Source organism: Aptenodytes patagonicus, chromosome 10, assembly GCF_965638725.1.
Source record: "Aptenodytes patagonicus chromosome 10, bAptPat1.pri.cur, whole genome shotgun sequence".
Lineage (NCBI taxonomy): Eukaryota > Metazoa > Chordata > Aves > Sphenisciformes > Spheniscidae > Aptenodytes > Aptenodytes patagonicus.
Window position 1 is genome coordinate 21030859 of NC_134958.1, and position 17040 is coordinate 21047898.

A 17040-nucleotide genomic window follows, 5' to 3' on the forward strand; every position below is an offset into this window, starting at 1 on the left:
AGATTTACATTGTTTGAACATCTTGATCATAGGGGAGACTACATTTTTGGAGTGGTAAATTCTACTCCCTCAGTCCGGGTTTTGCGATGACCAGGTGTGCTGACTGCTGAGTCCCAGTCAGCACAATGCATGATGAAGTCTTACTGAAATTAGAAGGTGGTTTATAGGAAAAGAGCGAGTGAAGATCTGCTTGATCTCATTTGTCTACACCTTTGATTTATAGGTGCACCTACATTGTTTGGAATTGTGTTAAATCTCTGTACAGAAGTGAATTTGGTTTGTTTTTTGTTTTTCTTTATAACTACACATCAGTACTACATATACATAGTGTAGCCATAAAAAGCAACCTTCCTTTTTTCAAGCAACCTTCCTAGCTCGGGCTAGTCTGCACAACTAGTCTTAGCTTTAACTAAGTGTAGTTAGCAAAGGAATTTTTTTGGGGTGTGTGTCTCACAATGCTAATCTTCTTTGCATAAATATAATATGGCTATCTAGTTACAATATATTACTGGTTAAAGGGCATTTCAGCTTTTTGTGAATAAAAAATTTAACAAACTAGCCTGCAAGAGCTTTAAAGTGCTGTGAACAGTTTCATCTTTTTACTAACTGCTGATGTCGGATATATTTTCTTTCACATTTGTTTCTAGGTATGTCCTAGGTGGAGGTGCATTATGCATGGAACTTCTTACTAAACAGGTGAACACAGACTCTGTTATCTGGGTAATAACAAAGCATGCTTTAAAATAATGACAATGGGTGTTTCCCCTGAGTTGAAGAATCACTGTGTGGAATAAGTTACACACTCCAAAGGGAACATGGTGGAATAAACCTCAGTTCCACGAGATTTGCCTTGCTGATCTTGTGTAAGATCATCTTTTCTGCCTTGGATGGCTTACAAGAGGTCTGAGGAAGAGACAAGAAGTGAGAGCGCATCAATTTTGAATCCTCAGAATTTCTGGGAGGAAGCCAGTGTAAAGAGTGAGTTCTGAGGAGCAAGAGGCGTTGTTTTCTTTTCCAGAAGCCTCTGCTGCTGCACGAAGTCAGCTCTGGAGAAGTGAGGAATGCAGAAGATTCTAGGCATAGATGACTCTCGTGTAGACAGAGTGATCGGTTTTCTCTTTAAAACAAGTAAATGAATGAAGTAACTTATTTGCAGGCTCTGGCAGAAACTTTTGTGAACCCTGGAAGGTAAAGCAATGCCAGAGAGAAGCAGTAATTTTCATGGGAGCAAAACTGTCATAGCTCACTCAATGGTTTCATTAGATAGCAGTCTTTTCTGCTTCTTCCAACAAGAAGTTGTAATTTCTTTTGTGACGTTGCTGAAAATGTGTAAATGGTGTAATAATGGAGCTGCTCTTGATTCTGTCTTGCTGTATTTTGGAAATGTGTGATTCAGCCTTTTCATTTTTCCTACAGGTCCTTAGTACTAATACTGTATATCACTTTCCAGATTTTCTCTGGAAAATAAAAGCTGTTAACTGAAAACAAGTAGTTAAAACTAAAACTGGAGGGGGGGGGGGGGGGGGGAATCCCAAAGCACACATATCAAAATAGATTTGCAAGGTGAGCACAAGAAGTAAGTACATGTTATATAGAAATATTTCTTTCCTCCTCCAGGGCTGGAGCAGTGCCTATTCAATAGAATCAGTCATCATGCAGATCAATGCCACTTTAGTCAAAGGAAAAGCCAGAGTACATTTTGGAGCCAATAAGGTAAATGTGCTGTGTGTATCAATTACACAAATCACTGTTAGGCTTCCATTTCTTCGCTGAGTTGCATAGAAGATGCTTAATGACAGAATTGTCATTGCAAATACGCATTTTGGTTTATCTTGATGTCTGGTGCATGTACGAGTATTTTACTGGCAGTTAACTATGACTTTGTTAAGAATTGATGAATATATGAGGAGGATAAAACCTTGGGATGGGCAGGGTGTGTAAGTAGTTGGAGTTGTACTATCCCCGTATTGGCAAGGGGGGAAGGGAAGGAGGATTCAGAATTGGGAATCAGGAGGATTTGGAAATTCCGGCTCTGAGAAGGGCTGTAGATGACAGCCCGACTGCCTGGATCGCGTATGCTGATGTTAGGAAGTTCTCCTCCTTTTGCTGGACTAGACACCTGCAAAGTTTCATGGAGAGGGTGAAAAATAATACCGTGCAAATACTTCTGAGCTAGCCATTCAGCATTAATCGAAATCATAATTCAGTTCAAGCGTGCATGCTGGTGATGGACCATAACTTCAAAGACTTTGAAGTACTACATGCTGTTTTCAAAGGATGCTTAAATATTTAAGTCGATGAAATTCTCACTTGGATGCCAGCTTTTAAGTACTGATTCAAGGATAGCGAACTAGGTAAGATGTAAAAGTTTATGACCGCAGTTCTGTCGAACGTGGTAACTGGTCAGCTGAGCACGACGGAGTTACGGTGGGGATTGCCTGAAGCCTGCCCTTCCAGTTGCACACGCTTTTGACGTACCTCAGGTTCTGAACCCTCCAATAGAGGGGCCTTTCCAGCAGCAGGGGTGTACAAATTATTGTCATTATGATGGAGAAGAAATGAGAAGATAAGGGTATTTGTCTTGCAAATCTTGTACTTTAAAGCCAGGAATGTTGTAACATCGTGCATGGTTTTTATTTGTAAGCCCACTGTAGAGTTTCTTCGTAAAACTGTTTTTAAGTTCCACACGTCTAGATACAGGTTTTTTCATGTTAGTTTTTTCTCCTTTCAGAATCAATATAATCTAGCAAGAGCACAGCAGTCCTATAAGTCACTAGTACAAATACATGAGAAAAATGGTATGTATATTCTTGCGGCTTGGTTCTTGTCTGCACAGCAGCCTGGGAATTGGTATTTGGCCACAGTAAAACTTGAAGTGCCAGAGTGTCTTATGTTGGCTCGGGAAGACCATAAACGGTGTTTCCTTTTCCTCGTCTCGCTCCAGGAAGACAGTAGTGCTTAAAGTAACTTGACTAGCAATCACTGCAACTTGTCCAGCTTACACGAACATAGCCATGTTCCGTGTGTTCCTGCTGTCCTTTGAAAGGTAGTCGACTTCATTTTCAGGCAGTTGATCTAGTAACTTTATTGTTAGTGTAGCTTTTAAAGTGTCTTACTTGTTAGTGAAGTACCTGCTGAAAGCTTGCCCCTTTCCCTGAAAGGCTTTGTTTCAATGTGGCAAGACCTTAGTAGTAGTAATCGTTAAGGAAGAGAGAAAGTGGAAAGGAAGACCAGAGACTGAAAAACTACAAAAAGTCCAAGCGAAGTGCCCTGGCTGGAAAACCGCGCAATAGAAATGGGAGACACGTGGTTTGGGTTTGGTTTTGTTTTTTGTTTCCCCCCCCCCCCCCTATTTAAAGCCAGTTAATGGTCTCTCAGTTGCATAAAACAAGTATTCAAGTGCTTCAGGTATAATTGCATTCATCGTGCCAAGATGAGAAGACAGCAAATGACCTGAGGCTTTAAAAGGTTTAAGTGGCTTACATGTTATGTAGAAGTAGTCAGCAGAATTGGTTCCCTGGTCTCGTGATGAGGGAGTTAGTCCCAGTTACTACTTCCGTGATGTTCTTTGGTCCGGGCTGGACACAGTCTCCTCTGGGAATTCATGTTGCTGTGAACATGAGAGCGTATTTCAGTGTGACTGTAGTGAGCACCTCAGTTTCCCTACCTCTAAAATTGAACATAATGCCTTCTCTGCTATTGGGAGGAAGATCAAAGATAACGACTTTAAAATGCTTTCCAATTCTACAATATTTTGATCTTGCCATTAACTGAGTCTTTTGCTTTTTTAGTTTGCCACAAAAGCCAGCATGGCTGTCTGTTTACTTCTAGCTATATGCTAGCCTTGACTACAGTGATTACTGCTGCGTCAGGAGCTGTGCGCAAAGCATTCACAGCATTTATTGCTGCTGCGAAAGGTGTCTTTAACTTATAGCTGCTACCTGTTCTCTGGGACAACATAAATAGGCCCTGTACTCACTGTACAAAAATGTAGAGGATTTTTTACAATAGTGGTGGGGAGAATTCAGATTGGAGATCTGGAGGTGGCTAGAAAAAACTATGCACGCTTGATCAGGTATGATTCAACGGCTAAACATGCCAAATCCTATCAGGAGGCAAGCTACTCAACTGACATTTCTGGGCCCATTCCTGCAGCAGGATTTGCAGAAGTAGGGTAAACCGGTCAAGTGCCTGTGCGTGCCTAACCTCTTCAGTATGCAAGATGGGATTTATGTATAAGTATCCCAGTGTAGTCGTGTTTGTATGTCTGTGCATTAAGTGGCTTGAAGACTTGGGGTTTTTACCTGTGTTCCATTCGGTTTTGTTACAGCAGTGTTCTCCTTCAACAGCTTCCTCTGTTGATGTCCAGCTTGTCCAACTCGGGATAGCTGCTGCCACAGAAAAACCCCACTCTCGGAAGTACTTAATTTTCACGCCCAAATATTGGGTCTGCTCCTGGAATATGCCCCATGCTTTATCTCCCGCTGCAGACCACTAGCGTTCAGGGCACTGGGTCTCACTGAGCTGGCCTGCTCTAAGAGGGAGGGAAGGAGCCAGATTAGGCTTCCGTCTCCCACAGATTCAGGGTAAGATGGCAAGATCGTCCTGACGTAGCAGTGTCGGTACCTAACGTGTTTCTCTCTTCTCCGTAGGCTGGTACACTCCTCCGAAGGAAGATGGCTAACATAGAGGACTGTTGTATACCTGGACCAACATCAACAAAACAAGCTCTTTTTTATGTTTTCCAACACACAGACTCAAGCTATGAGTGCCCCCATAACAGCCGTACTGAAGACTTTAGCTATTAGATAAGTTAGTGGATAATCTGTCAACTGACACGTAAAGTATAAGTTACAGCCTTACCATTCCGCTCTTTGTAGGTATCTGGACGGAGCAGTTTGGGCCTTTACCGTGTTTGTTCTTAGGGATTAAGCATATTTGGGCCAGGCCCTCCCTTCTCCCTTTTTTTTATTTGACAGCGTAAGCTCCCCACAGCAGGCTATCGAGTTACTAAAGATCATTCAGTAGGAGTGAGTTGTTCACACACTTTTGTGTATTTCTTACCTTTTGCAAAATGCAGACTGCAGAGACTTGCGTTGTATTGTTTCATTTAAAGCCAAGAAGTTTAATACGTTGTTTAATACTGTTTTAGGAACTGTCAGGTCTTGCAAATCACAGTAGTTTTTCTGGTCTAAAATGACAGCATTTGTAGTATTTCCAAATTAATGATATAGGAAAAACACATGTATGTTAAGTCATTAAACATTTTTCATGGCTGTATGAGAATATGAACTGTTTCTTGGAAAAGATGCTCTTTGTTTAGGTTATGTTAATTTTTTGTTTCAGTTTGGGTTTTTTTCTTTTTGTTTTCTTTTTTTGTTTGTTCCTGGTTGTTTGGTTTTTTGGTTTTGTTTTTTGTTTTTTGTTTTGGTTTTTTTTTTTAAGCAGAGCAAGGCTGTGCCAATAAAACCTTGTAACTAGTCACTTCCACTGGGGCATCAGAACTTGCTGGGCTGTTCCTGCTACTCGCTGGCTCAACCTCCTTAACAAGAAGAGCCGCAGTATGAAGCTTGAAGTTATTTAAAATACTAAAAACCTTTTTAGGTGTTCCATTTTATTAACGGGTTGTTGCAATCATTTGTAAACTAATGAACTTATAAAGTGATTGGCACAAATCGAGATGAAAGTCCTTGAATGAAAAATTTTTATATAAAAGCTACAATAAAGTACAAAAACTCGTCATCCGATTCAGAGGCTGAAGAAACATTGCCATGGTCATGACGGTGGTTTTGTTATTGAGAGACTGATGGGAACTGTTCGTCCTTTATTAGGAGATGAATCTGGGTCTGTGTAATTACACTATATTTTATTGCCTTACCTAAATCGATTCTATTTTGGTTGTAGTACTCGTCATTAGGCCTTTGCGCCCCGCTGGGGCTGAGCTAAGGGTGTGTACCATGGATTAAGCACTTTTTAGAAGCGCAGAAGCATGTTTTTGTTATGTTCTTTTAGTTGACTATCAAATTTGTGCTCTTCTCTCTATCAGGCGCCCGCGGGTCCTTGTGCGTTTGCTTCTAGATCCAGTTTTTAGCTCGAGAGAAACGATGGGGGAGAGGTTTGGCACTGCTTCCACTAACGTGTATTGTTTCAAACGTACGGTGGGTGACTTCCCGGCCTTTCTGCTTGCGTGGTCGTACCGGTATCTGTATCAACCCTGGTAGCCAAGCGCTGACGGGAGCGGCGGCCGGCGCCGGCGGCTCTCCGCGGCTGCAGCCCCCCGGCCGCGGCCCGGGCGGGCCCCGCACCTTCGGCGCACGCTTTGGTTTGGGTTCCGTCGCTCGTTGCGGAGTTACTTGGCAATGTACAGCAATTTGTAAACTTGCATCAAGTTTATGAATAAAAACCGTTTTAAGAAGCGCGCTGTGTCCCTGCCGGGGCGCGGGGGGGGGAGGGGGGGAGGGAGGGAGAGGGGAGCGCCCGGGAGCGGGGCGGGTCCTCCCCGCCGCCAGGCGGCGGAAGCGGGGCCGCTCCTGCTGTCCCCGCCCCCGCGGGACCGGAACTCCGCCCCGGGAGCGTCGGCGCGCGGGCGACGCAGAGCGGCGTCGGCGCGGCGGGGAAGGGGAGGCCGCGGCGGGCGGCCGGGCCATGGAGGCGGCCGCCAAGGGCGCCTTCGTCCTCGGCAACCTGGCCGAGGTGGTGGAGCGCGTCCTCGGCTTCCTGCCCACCAAGGCGCTGCTGCGCGCCGCCTGGTAAGGGGTGGGGCCGCGGGAGCGGGCCGCGGCTCCGAGGTAGCGGTGGCGGCGGGGCGGGGCGGGGCGCTCCCGCGGCGGCCGGGCCGACGCGGTGCCTCCGTGGTGTGTTGCAGCGTGTGCCGGCTGTGGAGGGAGTGCGCCCGGCGGATCCTGCGGGCGCGGCAGCGCGTCGCCTGGGTGTCGGCGCTGGAGCCGGGCCCCGCCGAGAGCCACGCGCTGGTGCGCGCGCTGGCCCGCGAGCTGGAGGTGGGTGCGCGCGGGGGCCTGGCGGGCACGGGCCCCCGGGGCGGGCAGGGCCCCTCGGCGGGCACGGGCCCTCGGCGGGCACCGGCCCCCGGGGCGGGCAGGGCCCCTCGGCGGGCACGGCCCCTCGGCGGGCACGGCCCCCCCGGGGCGGGCAGGGCCCCTCGGCGGGCTCAGGGCCCCTCGGCGGGCACGGCCCCCCCGGGGCGGGCAGGGCCCCTCGGCGGGCTCAGGGCCCCTCGGCGGGCACGGCCCCCCCGGGGCGGGCAGGGCCCCTCGGCGGGCACGGGCCCCCCGGGGCCCCTCGGCGGGCGCAGGGCCCCTCGGCGGGCACGGCCCCCCCGGGGCGGGCAGGGCCCCTCGGCGGGCGCAGGGCCCCTCGGCGGGCACGGCCCCCCCGGGGCGGGCAGGGCCCCTCGGGGCGGGCAGGGCCCCCCGCCGGGCCGGCGGCGGCCGCCGTCGCCGTCGCGCTGCGGGGAGGGCTGGCGCCAGCAGCCGGGGCGGAACGGGGAACGGCTTTCCTGGGTTTCTCCTCCCGGCCCTGGTTCGGGAGCCTCGCTCCCTCCCGCGGAACGGGGCCTCGCGGAAGCGGTTCAGTAGCACAGGCCTGCGGCTTCTCCCGTCTCTTTACAGAAGGTGCACGTGCTGCCGCAAACCGTGCTCTACATAGCGGACGCAGAAACGTTCAGCGGGCACGAGGAGTGCCACGAGCAAAAGAAAGGTAAACCTTGGACTAACCCGCTCCCGCTTCAAGAAGCGCCTGGGACGCAAGCACAGCGCGTAGAGGAAAGTCAGCTGACAGGGAGTTCTCCGAGTCTGAATTTCAAGGGAAAGTAAAGCTTTTGCGAGAACCGTGACCGCATAGTTTTACATTTGTGATATGAAACGCAGCTCGTAGATGTACGGCACGCTACATAGACGAGTTCCTTTCCCTTTCGCTGGAGGACATTGATTCTGTTTGCGTGCCGGTAGTCCTGTGCTCTTACCGATTAGTACAGATTTGCATGTTGTTAACAGGGCGGCCACTGATGGGCAGCATTGGTTAAAAAGGATGGGACCGACTGCAAGGTTTGTTCCAGTACCCTTCAGAACAACTAATTTTTTATCTCTCTCTGCTTTTCTTTCCTCTTGTTTTTAACAGCCAGGAAAAGAAACAGTAAGGAAACGGCAATTGCGCTCGAAAAATTGTTGCCAAAGCGATGTCAGGTTCTTGGACTGGTCACCCCAGGGATTGTAGGTAGGAGGAAAACGTGTGATTTTGTGAGAGACCAGCTTGAAGGTGTCCAGTGTATCGCACATCTCTTCCGGTTCCTGTTTATCACAATTTTGTAGGTTTTTGAAAGCGTAGTCCTGCAGACTGACGGGAGAGTTCTCATAGCGAGTACCATGTTCACCCACCTTGCTCGGCACTAGCTTAAATTTTAAGGAGTTCATAGTGTCGTGGCTAAGTTAGGTAGGGTTTAAATTCTCACTTTATTTGATGCAGTTATAATTAAAAGGGTTGATTTAACTGAGCAGGCAGCTTATTGCAGTTTTCCCTGGCACCTTAGTGTAATTATTGAACGTTTCTTGGATTTATCTATATTTTTCAGAGTCACGTTGTGACTAATTGCACAGGATGTCCTCGGTACGTACTCATTTGTTATGGTCTAGCAGGAGCCATACGCAGTAACTATGGAAAATTCACAGCCTCCGTTGGCAGTCTTTTTCTAGTGCTTCACTTTTTTATCGTTAGAAAGTTTTTTCCTAGTTTCTCACCTTGAATTCTGTTCCTACAGCATAAGTGGGGTATTTGATTGTTGTCGCTAGCGTAATTCCATAATGTGCTCCCAATATTTGCGTCTGTTTGCTTTATACTGTCATCACGTGTATAACGTTACACACGCTTGTGTAACACCTTTCCCCGTTTCACTTCTGGTCCTTAAAAATCGGAGTATGTTTGCGTACCTGCAGAAGTTGGCAGGAAGGCTTGAGACAGCTGCATTGCACAATGCTTGTTTTCCAACTGATCTGTGTTCGGTGTGGCTGGGGGGAAACGGCCACGTATATCCATGTCCTTTGTCCAAAGTGACCTCAGCGTGATCTATAGCCAGTAGCGTTCCTACATGCTTCATCTTGCCGAAACGTCAACAAAAAACCCCACACCGGTTGTCAATTAGATATGTTGCTATGGAAATGAGCTGTCAGGTTTCACATTGTCTGAGCTGTTCTGCCTCTTCAACCTGTGTGACAGCGTAGACGGAAGTTAATAGAATCACTGACCACAAGATGTCTGGTTTTGTATCTTTGTAGTTACCCCTATGGGTTCGAGCAGCAATCAGCCTCAAGAAATTGAAGAGGGCGAAGCTGGGTTTGCTCTGTTGTTTCCCAAAATCGATGGGGTGAAAATTCATACCTTCCATTTTTCAAAAGACTTGAAGAACAGGGTCTTTGATGAAAGTAAATTTGCTGAAGCAGGTACGTCTCTGTTCTCCCCTCCATTTGGGCTTTTGTGAAGTGCTGTATCGCTCTTTTAGGCGCCAGCGTGGAAGCAACGGCTTCTGTGCGAACTCCATTCGTAGAGCACGCTGTGGCACTCTAGGGCTGCAGCTGGTCATTACGCATCTCTGTTCTTCCCATTCCCTGGAGTATTAAGATTAAGTTATCCTGAGCGTTGATCTCAGATTTCTTCAGGTTCCAAGTGGAGCTGTTCAGAGGGAGCTGTTAGGTTTTGAGCAACCTCTAATTGGCTTAAAATCACGATAAATGAGTTTGCGCCATCGGGAATGATTCCCATCGCTACGGTTTAGAAATGAGTGGGGAGGAACTGCTTCTCTTCTTCCCAAAATAACCTTGCATTTAGATCCGAAGTCAGGTGGCGTAGCAAGGAAAGGTAGAATGGAAGACCGCATCTTTCGATAAATACAGTTCACGTTCCTCACATTGTGTCCTCAGCAGGGTAGATCATTTACAAAGAGTAATATAACGAGTTTTTTCTTGAGTCTTCTAGGAACCTGGGAGTTTCTGCCTTGGGATAAGAACTGGCTGATGTATGTAATGTATTTAATTTTCAGGTAAAGCTATTTACTGCGTTGTGGTTCTTGTTGAATAACTTACACGGTCAGTTCTTACCTGTAAAAGGATGATGAAGGCTGCCAAGTAAAACTTAAGAGTTGTGCCTTCAGAGGCTGTGGTAAAACTCAGATGCTCTGCTAAAGAAGTTGAAAGCTGGAGGAAGCAGATGCTTGGTTCTTGCTAGGTTCTTTTCAGAAATTCTCACTTACGTGGGGAATGCTGCCCAGCTCCTGAATGCCTGGGCAACTTGTGTCTTGTTTTCCCAACTGCAGCAATGGAAAGCCGTTACTAAAGGTGTGATGTATTATTTGAGGAGAGACTAGGACAGTTGGACTTCAGGGGTCAGGATTTAAAAGTAAGAGGACTGGTGTTTGTGTTTTGGTTTGTAGGTCTGAAGAACAACCCAGATCTCCGGGTGGTTCTTCTGTTTGGCTACAACTCCTGGAAGTCTGGAGCAACTCGATTTCTTCATCAAATAGTCAATCCTTTGAATGAGAAAAGTATCATCCTGGCTGGGGGACAAGTGGAGAGCTTTACATCGCTGACCTCTGAGAAGTAGGTATCTCTTTCAAGGTAAATTGTAAAGAAGATTTAAAATGGGAGAAACGCTGCAGAAGCCATAGCCTTTTAGTTATGTCATATTAGAAATGCCCATTAAGAGTAGTAAAATGCTATTTTTTTTAAAGAGAATAAAAGTCCAACTGCTACACTGTGATCTAGCCAGAAAAGCTGGAAGCTTTGCATGACTGTGTTAAAAATTGGATTCTGGAAACCTGGCGAGGAGAAACCTGCTGCGAAGGAGGTTTCCAGCTTCAGATACCCTATGTGTGTTTATTGCAGTCTGCGTTTACCCTCTGGCTTGCAGATAAATTGTCACTCACTGTGACAGAGACCATTTACGTGAACGTTTTGTTTCTGTATCAGCCTTGTTTTGGTTCACATTACAGAGCAGTAGCTGAACACACAAACAGGACTGTGCCCCAGGAGCACACCTATAATATGTTACCAAAGGACGTGGTACTCACAGGACCGGGCTAGATCTCATCTAGCTTAAACCCCTTCCCTCCGCTAGGATCCTGCAGGGCAGGTTTGGGCTCCGGCTGCTCCAGCTGCTCTGCTGCACAGGGAGAGCCCTTGGTGCTGTCTGATTCGCGGGTGCTGGTGCATCCTCGCTGGAGCCTCCTGTGCTGGGGTGTGCAGTGCAGACGTTGCCGCGGGCTCCTCTCGTGCTAGTGTAGGTCTGGACTCCATAGTAATACCAACATTTTTCTTGCACATGATGTATGCCAGCTGCACCATTACTCCAGATAAGAGAGCTGACCGTATATTAAATGATTGCTAATAAAGCCTGAGTAGGTAAGTAGTAAAACCAGTGTGTCCTGGCCAACCAAGGAGTCTTAAAGCAATGTGAATCTGAAGCCATTACTGACTGCTGCCCTGGTTTGATGTGTAAATGCTGAGTATCTTTGCTTGTCTTAAGTTTAACAGTTTAGTTGGAATTAGAGAGCTGTGACGTCCACAAACTGCTGAATGTGGCATGTGCCAGAGGTAGCCTAAGGGTAGGCTTATGCTTAATCCCTGGTAACAGATGTGAAAGTTTTTCCTTGTGAAAGGTTGCTAAAAAAAAAAAAAGAGGGTTGCTAAAATTTGAAGGCTTTGGTTTGCTTTTTAACTACGGGTGGCTTTCAAAATCACTAGGATGTTGGTCTGCTTTAAAATCTACTTTTGCCACAGCAGTTTATTCGGGTCGGAAGTGGTCTCTCTGGAACGTTCTCTAACTCGGTGCCTGTTGCCTTTCAGTAACAATGCCCAGCCCGGGGATGCCTGCGGTGTGGTTGGGCTGGCTTTCAGCGGTCCCCAGATCCAGAGCGCCACTGTTTTGTTAGACCAGGATGTAGCTGATGAGAGGACAGCAGAAGCCGCCATGCAGCGTCTCAAAGCAGCAAACATCCCCGAGCGTAACACCATCGGCTTCATGTTTGCCTGTGTTGGCAGAGGATATCGGCATTATAAAACCAAAAGGAATATGGAAGCAGATGCATTTAGGAAGTTTTTTCCAAACGTTCCCCTCTTTGGCTTTTTTGGACATGGGGAAATAGGATGTGATCGAATAGTTACTGGGAATTTCGTATTAAGAGAATGTAATGACATAAAGGATGACCTGCTTCATGGTTATACTACCGTTATGACTCTTATTCATCTTGGTTCGACTAAAGCAAACCAAGTGTAAATATGTTTTTGATGCTTCAGTGAGCTGTTCGTTTCATTCCAGAAAGCTGAGAAGTCTGGAAGAGTGGACATCTTGCAATCAAAGCCCCTTCCAAAACGTAAACATCACTTTGGTAATATTATCGAACCTTGTAGTTGGGATAGAGTTTAATATAATAGCTGCGAGAAAGCTTTGCGTTTTGTGTAATCCCCTGTACACATCAGAATTGCAGGTAAATGATACTTGATGGCAATTCTGCAATTGAAGAAAGCCTCTTTCTTCCAAAATGAGAATGGTTTGCACAAATGGCAGTTGGAGTCCAAATATAAACATGTAGAAAGAAACAGTACTTTGATGTGCTCTATTTATGTATGTAAAAGAGTCTAGAAAAACTACTGATGCATACTGAAATGCTGATGCATAAAATCCACCATTTCCTGGGTTTTATTTCAAGAGAGATGCGCAACCTGCCCAGACTTGAGTCCTATTTACGGAACTGAATGGTTTTACTAGATAAAATGAATGAAAATCTTTAGAGAAAAATAACAAAGTGCTCATTAAATAAAGATGAAAATACATAAAAGTACCTTGCCTTCTATTCTTAGAGAAAAAGCTCTGCTTTAAAGAGGTGTCGTCCAGTTACAAGCTCAACTTGTCTCACCGTCTTGAACTGAATTTCAGTTGTCTTAACTATCTGGTTTAGAATAGTACCTGCTACTTCGTGTGTACCAGCAATTTCAGTCTTTGTGTATTTAAGTTTACACAAACAAAATGCACTCGTTGCCTTTTCTTTTAGATTCTCTCGTAGCGCGATGCTCTCTGTCATAAACCTTTAAATCCAGAGTGCAAAAAACTAAGACTACCTGGTACCTTTAAGTGCCTTTAAAAAGTTTCTTGCTTTTTAATTTGAAGTCGTGGGGCACGCAAGATCTGGCTACGTTCTGTTTATATAAAGCCTTTAAACAAGACTTGTGCTTTTGCATGTTTTTCCCATGCTTCTACATCAGTCACCTGTTTTGATTGCTGCAGACGGAATGCAGCATCGCAAAGTTCAAGTAAGTGAATGCAGCATAGTCTCAGTATAGCTAATAATATATTTGCTCCCTTTTAAATTCTTTCCTCCCTTTTATTTTCACTTAGTAATAGAATGACAAGAAAATAAGATTAATTTTGCACCGGTTCACCACACTTCTAAATGCCAAATCAGGCAGCTGGCCCACTTCCAGTGTAGTAAAAAGAAAATACTTAGCTGTATGTTGTACAACAAAATAACACTATTTTGCTTTAAATGTACCGACCAAGACTACAGTTGCCAACTTTTTGTCCGTGTCTAGTTAAAACTTTTCCTGAACCTGGCCTAACGAGCTAGGGCACAGGCGTATCTGTCCTCAAGAGTTAAGCGTTGGTTTCAGCGGGTGCTGAGGACAGACGGCACTTTCCCACGGCTGTGTTGATGATGGTTTTTTTAAATTAGAAGACAGAGGATGAGCTGTGAACTCCCAGTGGCCTTCTAGGGATAGGAGATTAGTAAGTGTAGGTGTGACTTGGAAAACGTTTAGTTACTGCATTTAGAAGGAAAGGTATTTGGAAATGGAGTATGCTTGAATTTTAAGAGAAGCCTCTCAGTGGGAGGTGGATTCATGTTTTCTTTTCAGTGTAACCAGAATGTCATGTTTGGCCCTTTCTGTCTGCATAAGTTACGTGTTTAACAGGAGGCAAAGAAAATGTTTCTGTAACACGGACAGGATTCCTGTAGCTGTTAGCGTGAGTTAGGGCTAGTCAGCATTGCTGCTAGCATAAGCCCGTGAACTTTTAACTTTTTGCTGTAGTAGAAGTAGATAAGTATGATCAACCAGGTGTCCTGAACTGCAGTGCAAACATGTCCAGAAGTGTCCGAAGAAGCAGATGGTGAGCTCCAGCGATGGTGCAGCAACACAGGAAATGAGAGTGTGGTTTGAAGGGGCCGATCGTCGGTGAGGTCCTGTAGCTGCGGACACTTCAGAGGTAAACATAGTCCAGAAAAGATGCTGGAGCGGGAACCCCAAGAGCCTGCACCAGAGTCCAGGATCACCTCTCCAACCTCAGGGAGTGGGGATGAGCCCAGGGGACCCCAGAACCATGCACCGCATGGCTGGAACCGCTACGCTGTCTCTGCCAGAGCGCATCATGTCTTCCAAGTGAAAGGGAAGTGGTGTAATTGATAAAATTGCAACATCTGTGATTAAAGCATTTTGCTAGGCAAATTCATTTTGCCTCCACACTATCATTTGCTCTTCAACCATGTTAACTCCTGAGTGAAACCAAAATATATCTGCTTAAAAGGTGCACGTACCAAAAGACAGTGCGATAATTTGTACCTCTGTCACTCAAAAGATAACCATGAGGTTTTAAAAGTGGACAAAGTTAGTTAAATGACTATCCAGCAATTGAGGCAAATGTGAATAGCAGGACTGCTCTAAAGATAATTATCTGCAGTTACGGTGCTGATGGTAGTATGTTTCCAGCAAGAGAATATAGTCCCTAAGTGACCACAACTGGATTTTGCTTTTGTTAAGAAAAAAAGAAAACCTTCAAAGTCGCAAGACCTGCAGGGAGGAGTGATGGTTTTGCTGACAAAAGGTAAAAGACGTTATTTTTTCCCCATCTTTTGAATGTGAATAATGTTTTGTTACACATTTTTTCTTAATGCGTGTTTCAATTAAGTGAACTGTAGGTTTCAAAAGTACAAAAAATAATAGGCAAGCGGTGTGACGTATAACCTCGTACTTGCACAACCAAAACGGCAATTGCCAAACATAAAACTATTACTATAATTTTTATTTTAAAATTACTAATCCAAAACCCCCCTCATTATAGGATGTTTCTATAATGTGCAGTTGTAAGAAAGCAAGAATAATCTGATACAGAGGAGCCAAATTATGCTAAATTGTCACAACTGTACTGCCAGAAAGCAATTTCGGTTAAAGTCTGCATAAAACTGCAAAGATAGTGAACTTGGGTTTCGTTACTCTCTGTGTCAGATTTGTTTTGGCCCAAGTTAATATTGGAACAAGCCTTGTTTTAACAGATGAATGAGTCAGACTGAATCATGCCCCCTTGGCAGGGAACAGTAAACCAAAATACGTAAATGATAGAGCCAAACTTTGACTTTCAGCGTGCAGCAGAGGAGGCTGAAAGAATGTTAAACCTCAGACTAAATTTTGAGAAAACAAATGGTTACATACAATGCTTAATTAATTTTTAGTTAAAAAGTCTACCTCAAAACTCACTCAGTGTCATTACCTCCTCTTAGTTTATTTTTGTCTTTCTAAACATGGAGAACTTCTTTCTACTAGAAGTAACTCTGTAGTAGTGTTCATCATTTTTCATATAAGACACTAACTTTGGTATCGACCTAAGTTTTCTGAACCCCTAGCGTCTGGCCAAATGAGAAACAAGTTAAAAAACATTTGCCATTCAGATGCCTGCTTCTGTTTTACTCAGTGGAATGATACAGGAAAATAAAGTTTGAGGTCTGGAAGTTTGCATAGTTAGAATTTACAAAGATAGTGAATATGTAAATTTAAATGGTCTTTTATATTATGATCTCTGAGCACTCTGCAACATTAAGAAAAAATTATTTCCGCCGCTGCCTGATTATTTTTCATGATTATGTTGCGGGGAAGATTTTTTTACTGTTTCATTCATACTGTATGAGTCTGTGGTGGATCTCTAAAATACATTCCATCTTAATACAGCAGTTGTATTTTGTGCACACAAAAGCAGAGAAGATAAAGATTAGACTCTAATTATCAAATTTCTTACTTGAAATTTTTCCTGTTCCTAAGCCCGTTTCTCAGCCAGACACGGGCTCCAGAAGAGGCTGTTGTTTTGGAGGGGCTCTGGACTAGCCTTGAGGGTGTTCTGTCTGGCAACGTGTCTCCTGAACTACAGGCTCAAAGATGTGCAGCCAGGTAAACTGAGCTCACTTCTGGTGGTGGGGTGCCTTGGTCCTGTACCACAGTTTTAGGTCAAACAAATACGAGTTCAAACATTGTAGGACCCTCGTGCTGATGATTTTGTGCCTACCAGCACTTCATAACAGTGTACGGTATTTTTCTAAACAGACAACACATAGCTACAGTGAAAAACTGGAAACTTGTTTTTCAAAGGAAAGGCATGAGATAGGTTTGGATTATTTGGAAACAGTATTACCTGGATACTTATGTTAGAATTATTGGCAGAGAAATAGCTAACTGGAATTTTTTTTCAAGTGCTTTGATAATTTAGGAGCAAAAATTTTATTCCCAAATGAATGGGATTTGTGCTTCTAAATGCTTTTAAAAAACAATTTATAAATTGTCATCGTTACATTTCACAGCTAGAACCTCACTGAGATTAGCAGGTAGCGCAAAATTCTCAAAATAAATGTTTCAGAGTGATTCATATGACTGAATCAGTGGCAGTCATGTCACCTTTTCAAGATAAATTTTCACAGCTTTAAGAGTTAGAAACAGCTTTTTTAAAATAAGCTCGCCTTAGCTGAGTTGTCAATATGGCAACAGTGAGAGCAAACACTAATCCCCTCAAAACAGGAACTCTCCTAGAATCTCCAGAACTGCTGAAAATGACTGAATAGTTTGAAACAGCAGCAAATTCTGCGATGGAGAACACACAACATAGATTCAAATTATACAGCCCTGTTAAAAAATGCCACCAGTTGATGCTCAGCTACATTTTTACAGCCCATCATTTGCCTGTACAAAAGTTGTGGTCAAAATATCATTACTTACATTGAGGGGA

General features: G+C 44.8%; 2 protein-coding genes across 4 annotated transcripts in view; both read left to right on the forward strand.

Moving 5' to 3' along the window:
* Positions 1-6417, forward strand: part of UBE2Q2 (ubiquitin conjugating enzyme E2 Q2) — a 53219-nt gene extending 46802 nt beyond the window's left edge. For both annotated transcript variants that reach the window (XM_076348441.1, XM_076348440.1), the window contains 4 exons: positions 648-696; positions 1618-1713; positions 2732-2798; positions 4653-6417. In XM_076348441.1, coding sequence (XP_076204556.1) covers positions 648-696; positions 1618-1713; positions 2732-2798; positions 4653-4684 — 244 coding nt within the window. In that variant the 3' untranslated portion in view covers positions 4685-6417. The remainder of the gene's footprint in view (positions 1-647; positions 697-1617; positions 1714-2731; positions 2799-4652) is intronic.
* A 204-nt stretch (positions 6418-6621) lies between these two features.
* FBXO22 (F-box protein 22) lies at positions 6622-12841 on the forward strand. Of its 2 annotated transcripts, XM_076348442.1 has the most exons (7): positions 6622-6749; positions 6866-6998; positions 7629-7716; positions 8137-8232; positions 9288-9452; positions 10439-10604; positions 11850-12841. In XM_076348442.1, the coding sequence occupies exons 1-7, from the start codon at positions 6646-6648 to the stop codon at positions 12277-12279; spliced, it is 1182 nt and encodes a 393-aa protein (XP_076204557.1). In that variant the 5' UTR covers positions 6622-6645; the 3' UTR covers positions 12280-12841. The 2 variants fall into 2 exon arrangements, with proteins under 2 accessions (XP_076204557.1, XP_076204559.1); XM_076348444.1 differs by lacking the exon at positions 8137-8232.
* The last annotated feature ends 4199 nt before the right edge of the window (positions 12842-17040 follow it).

Coding starts and splice junctions, on each gene's coding strand:
- FBXO22 (XM_076348442.1), top strand. CDS start 6,646: ATGGAGGCGGCCGCCAAGGGCGCCTTCGTCCTCGGCAACCTGGCCGAG. Junction 6,750..6,865: donor GCGCTGCTGCGCGCCGCCTG/GTAAGGGGTGGG, acceptor GGTGTGTTGCAG/CGTGTGCCGGCTGTGGAGGG. Junction 9,453..10,438: donor AAGTAAATTTGCTGAAGCAG/GTACGTCTCTGT, acceptor TTTGGTTTGTAG/GTCTGAAGAACAACCCAGAT.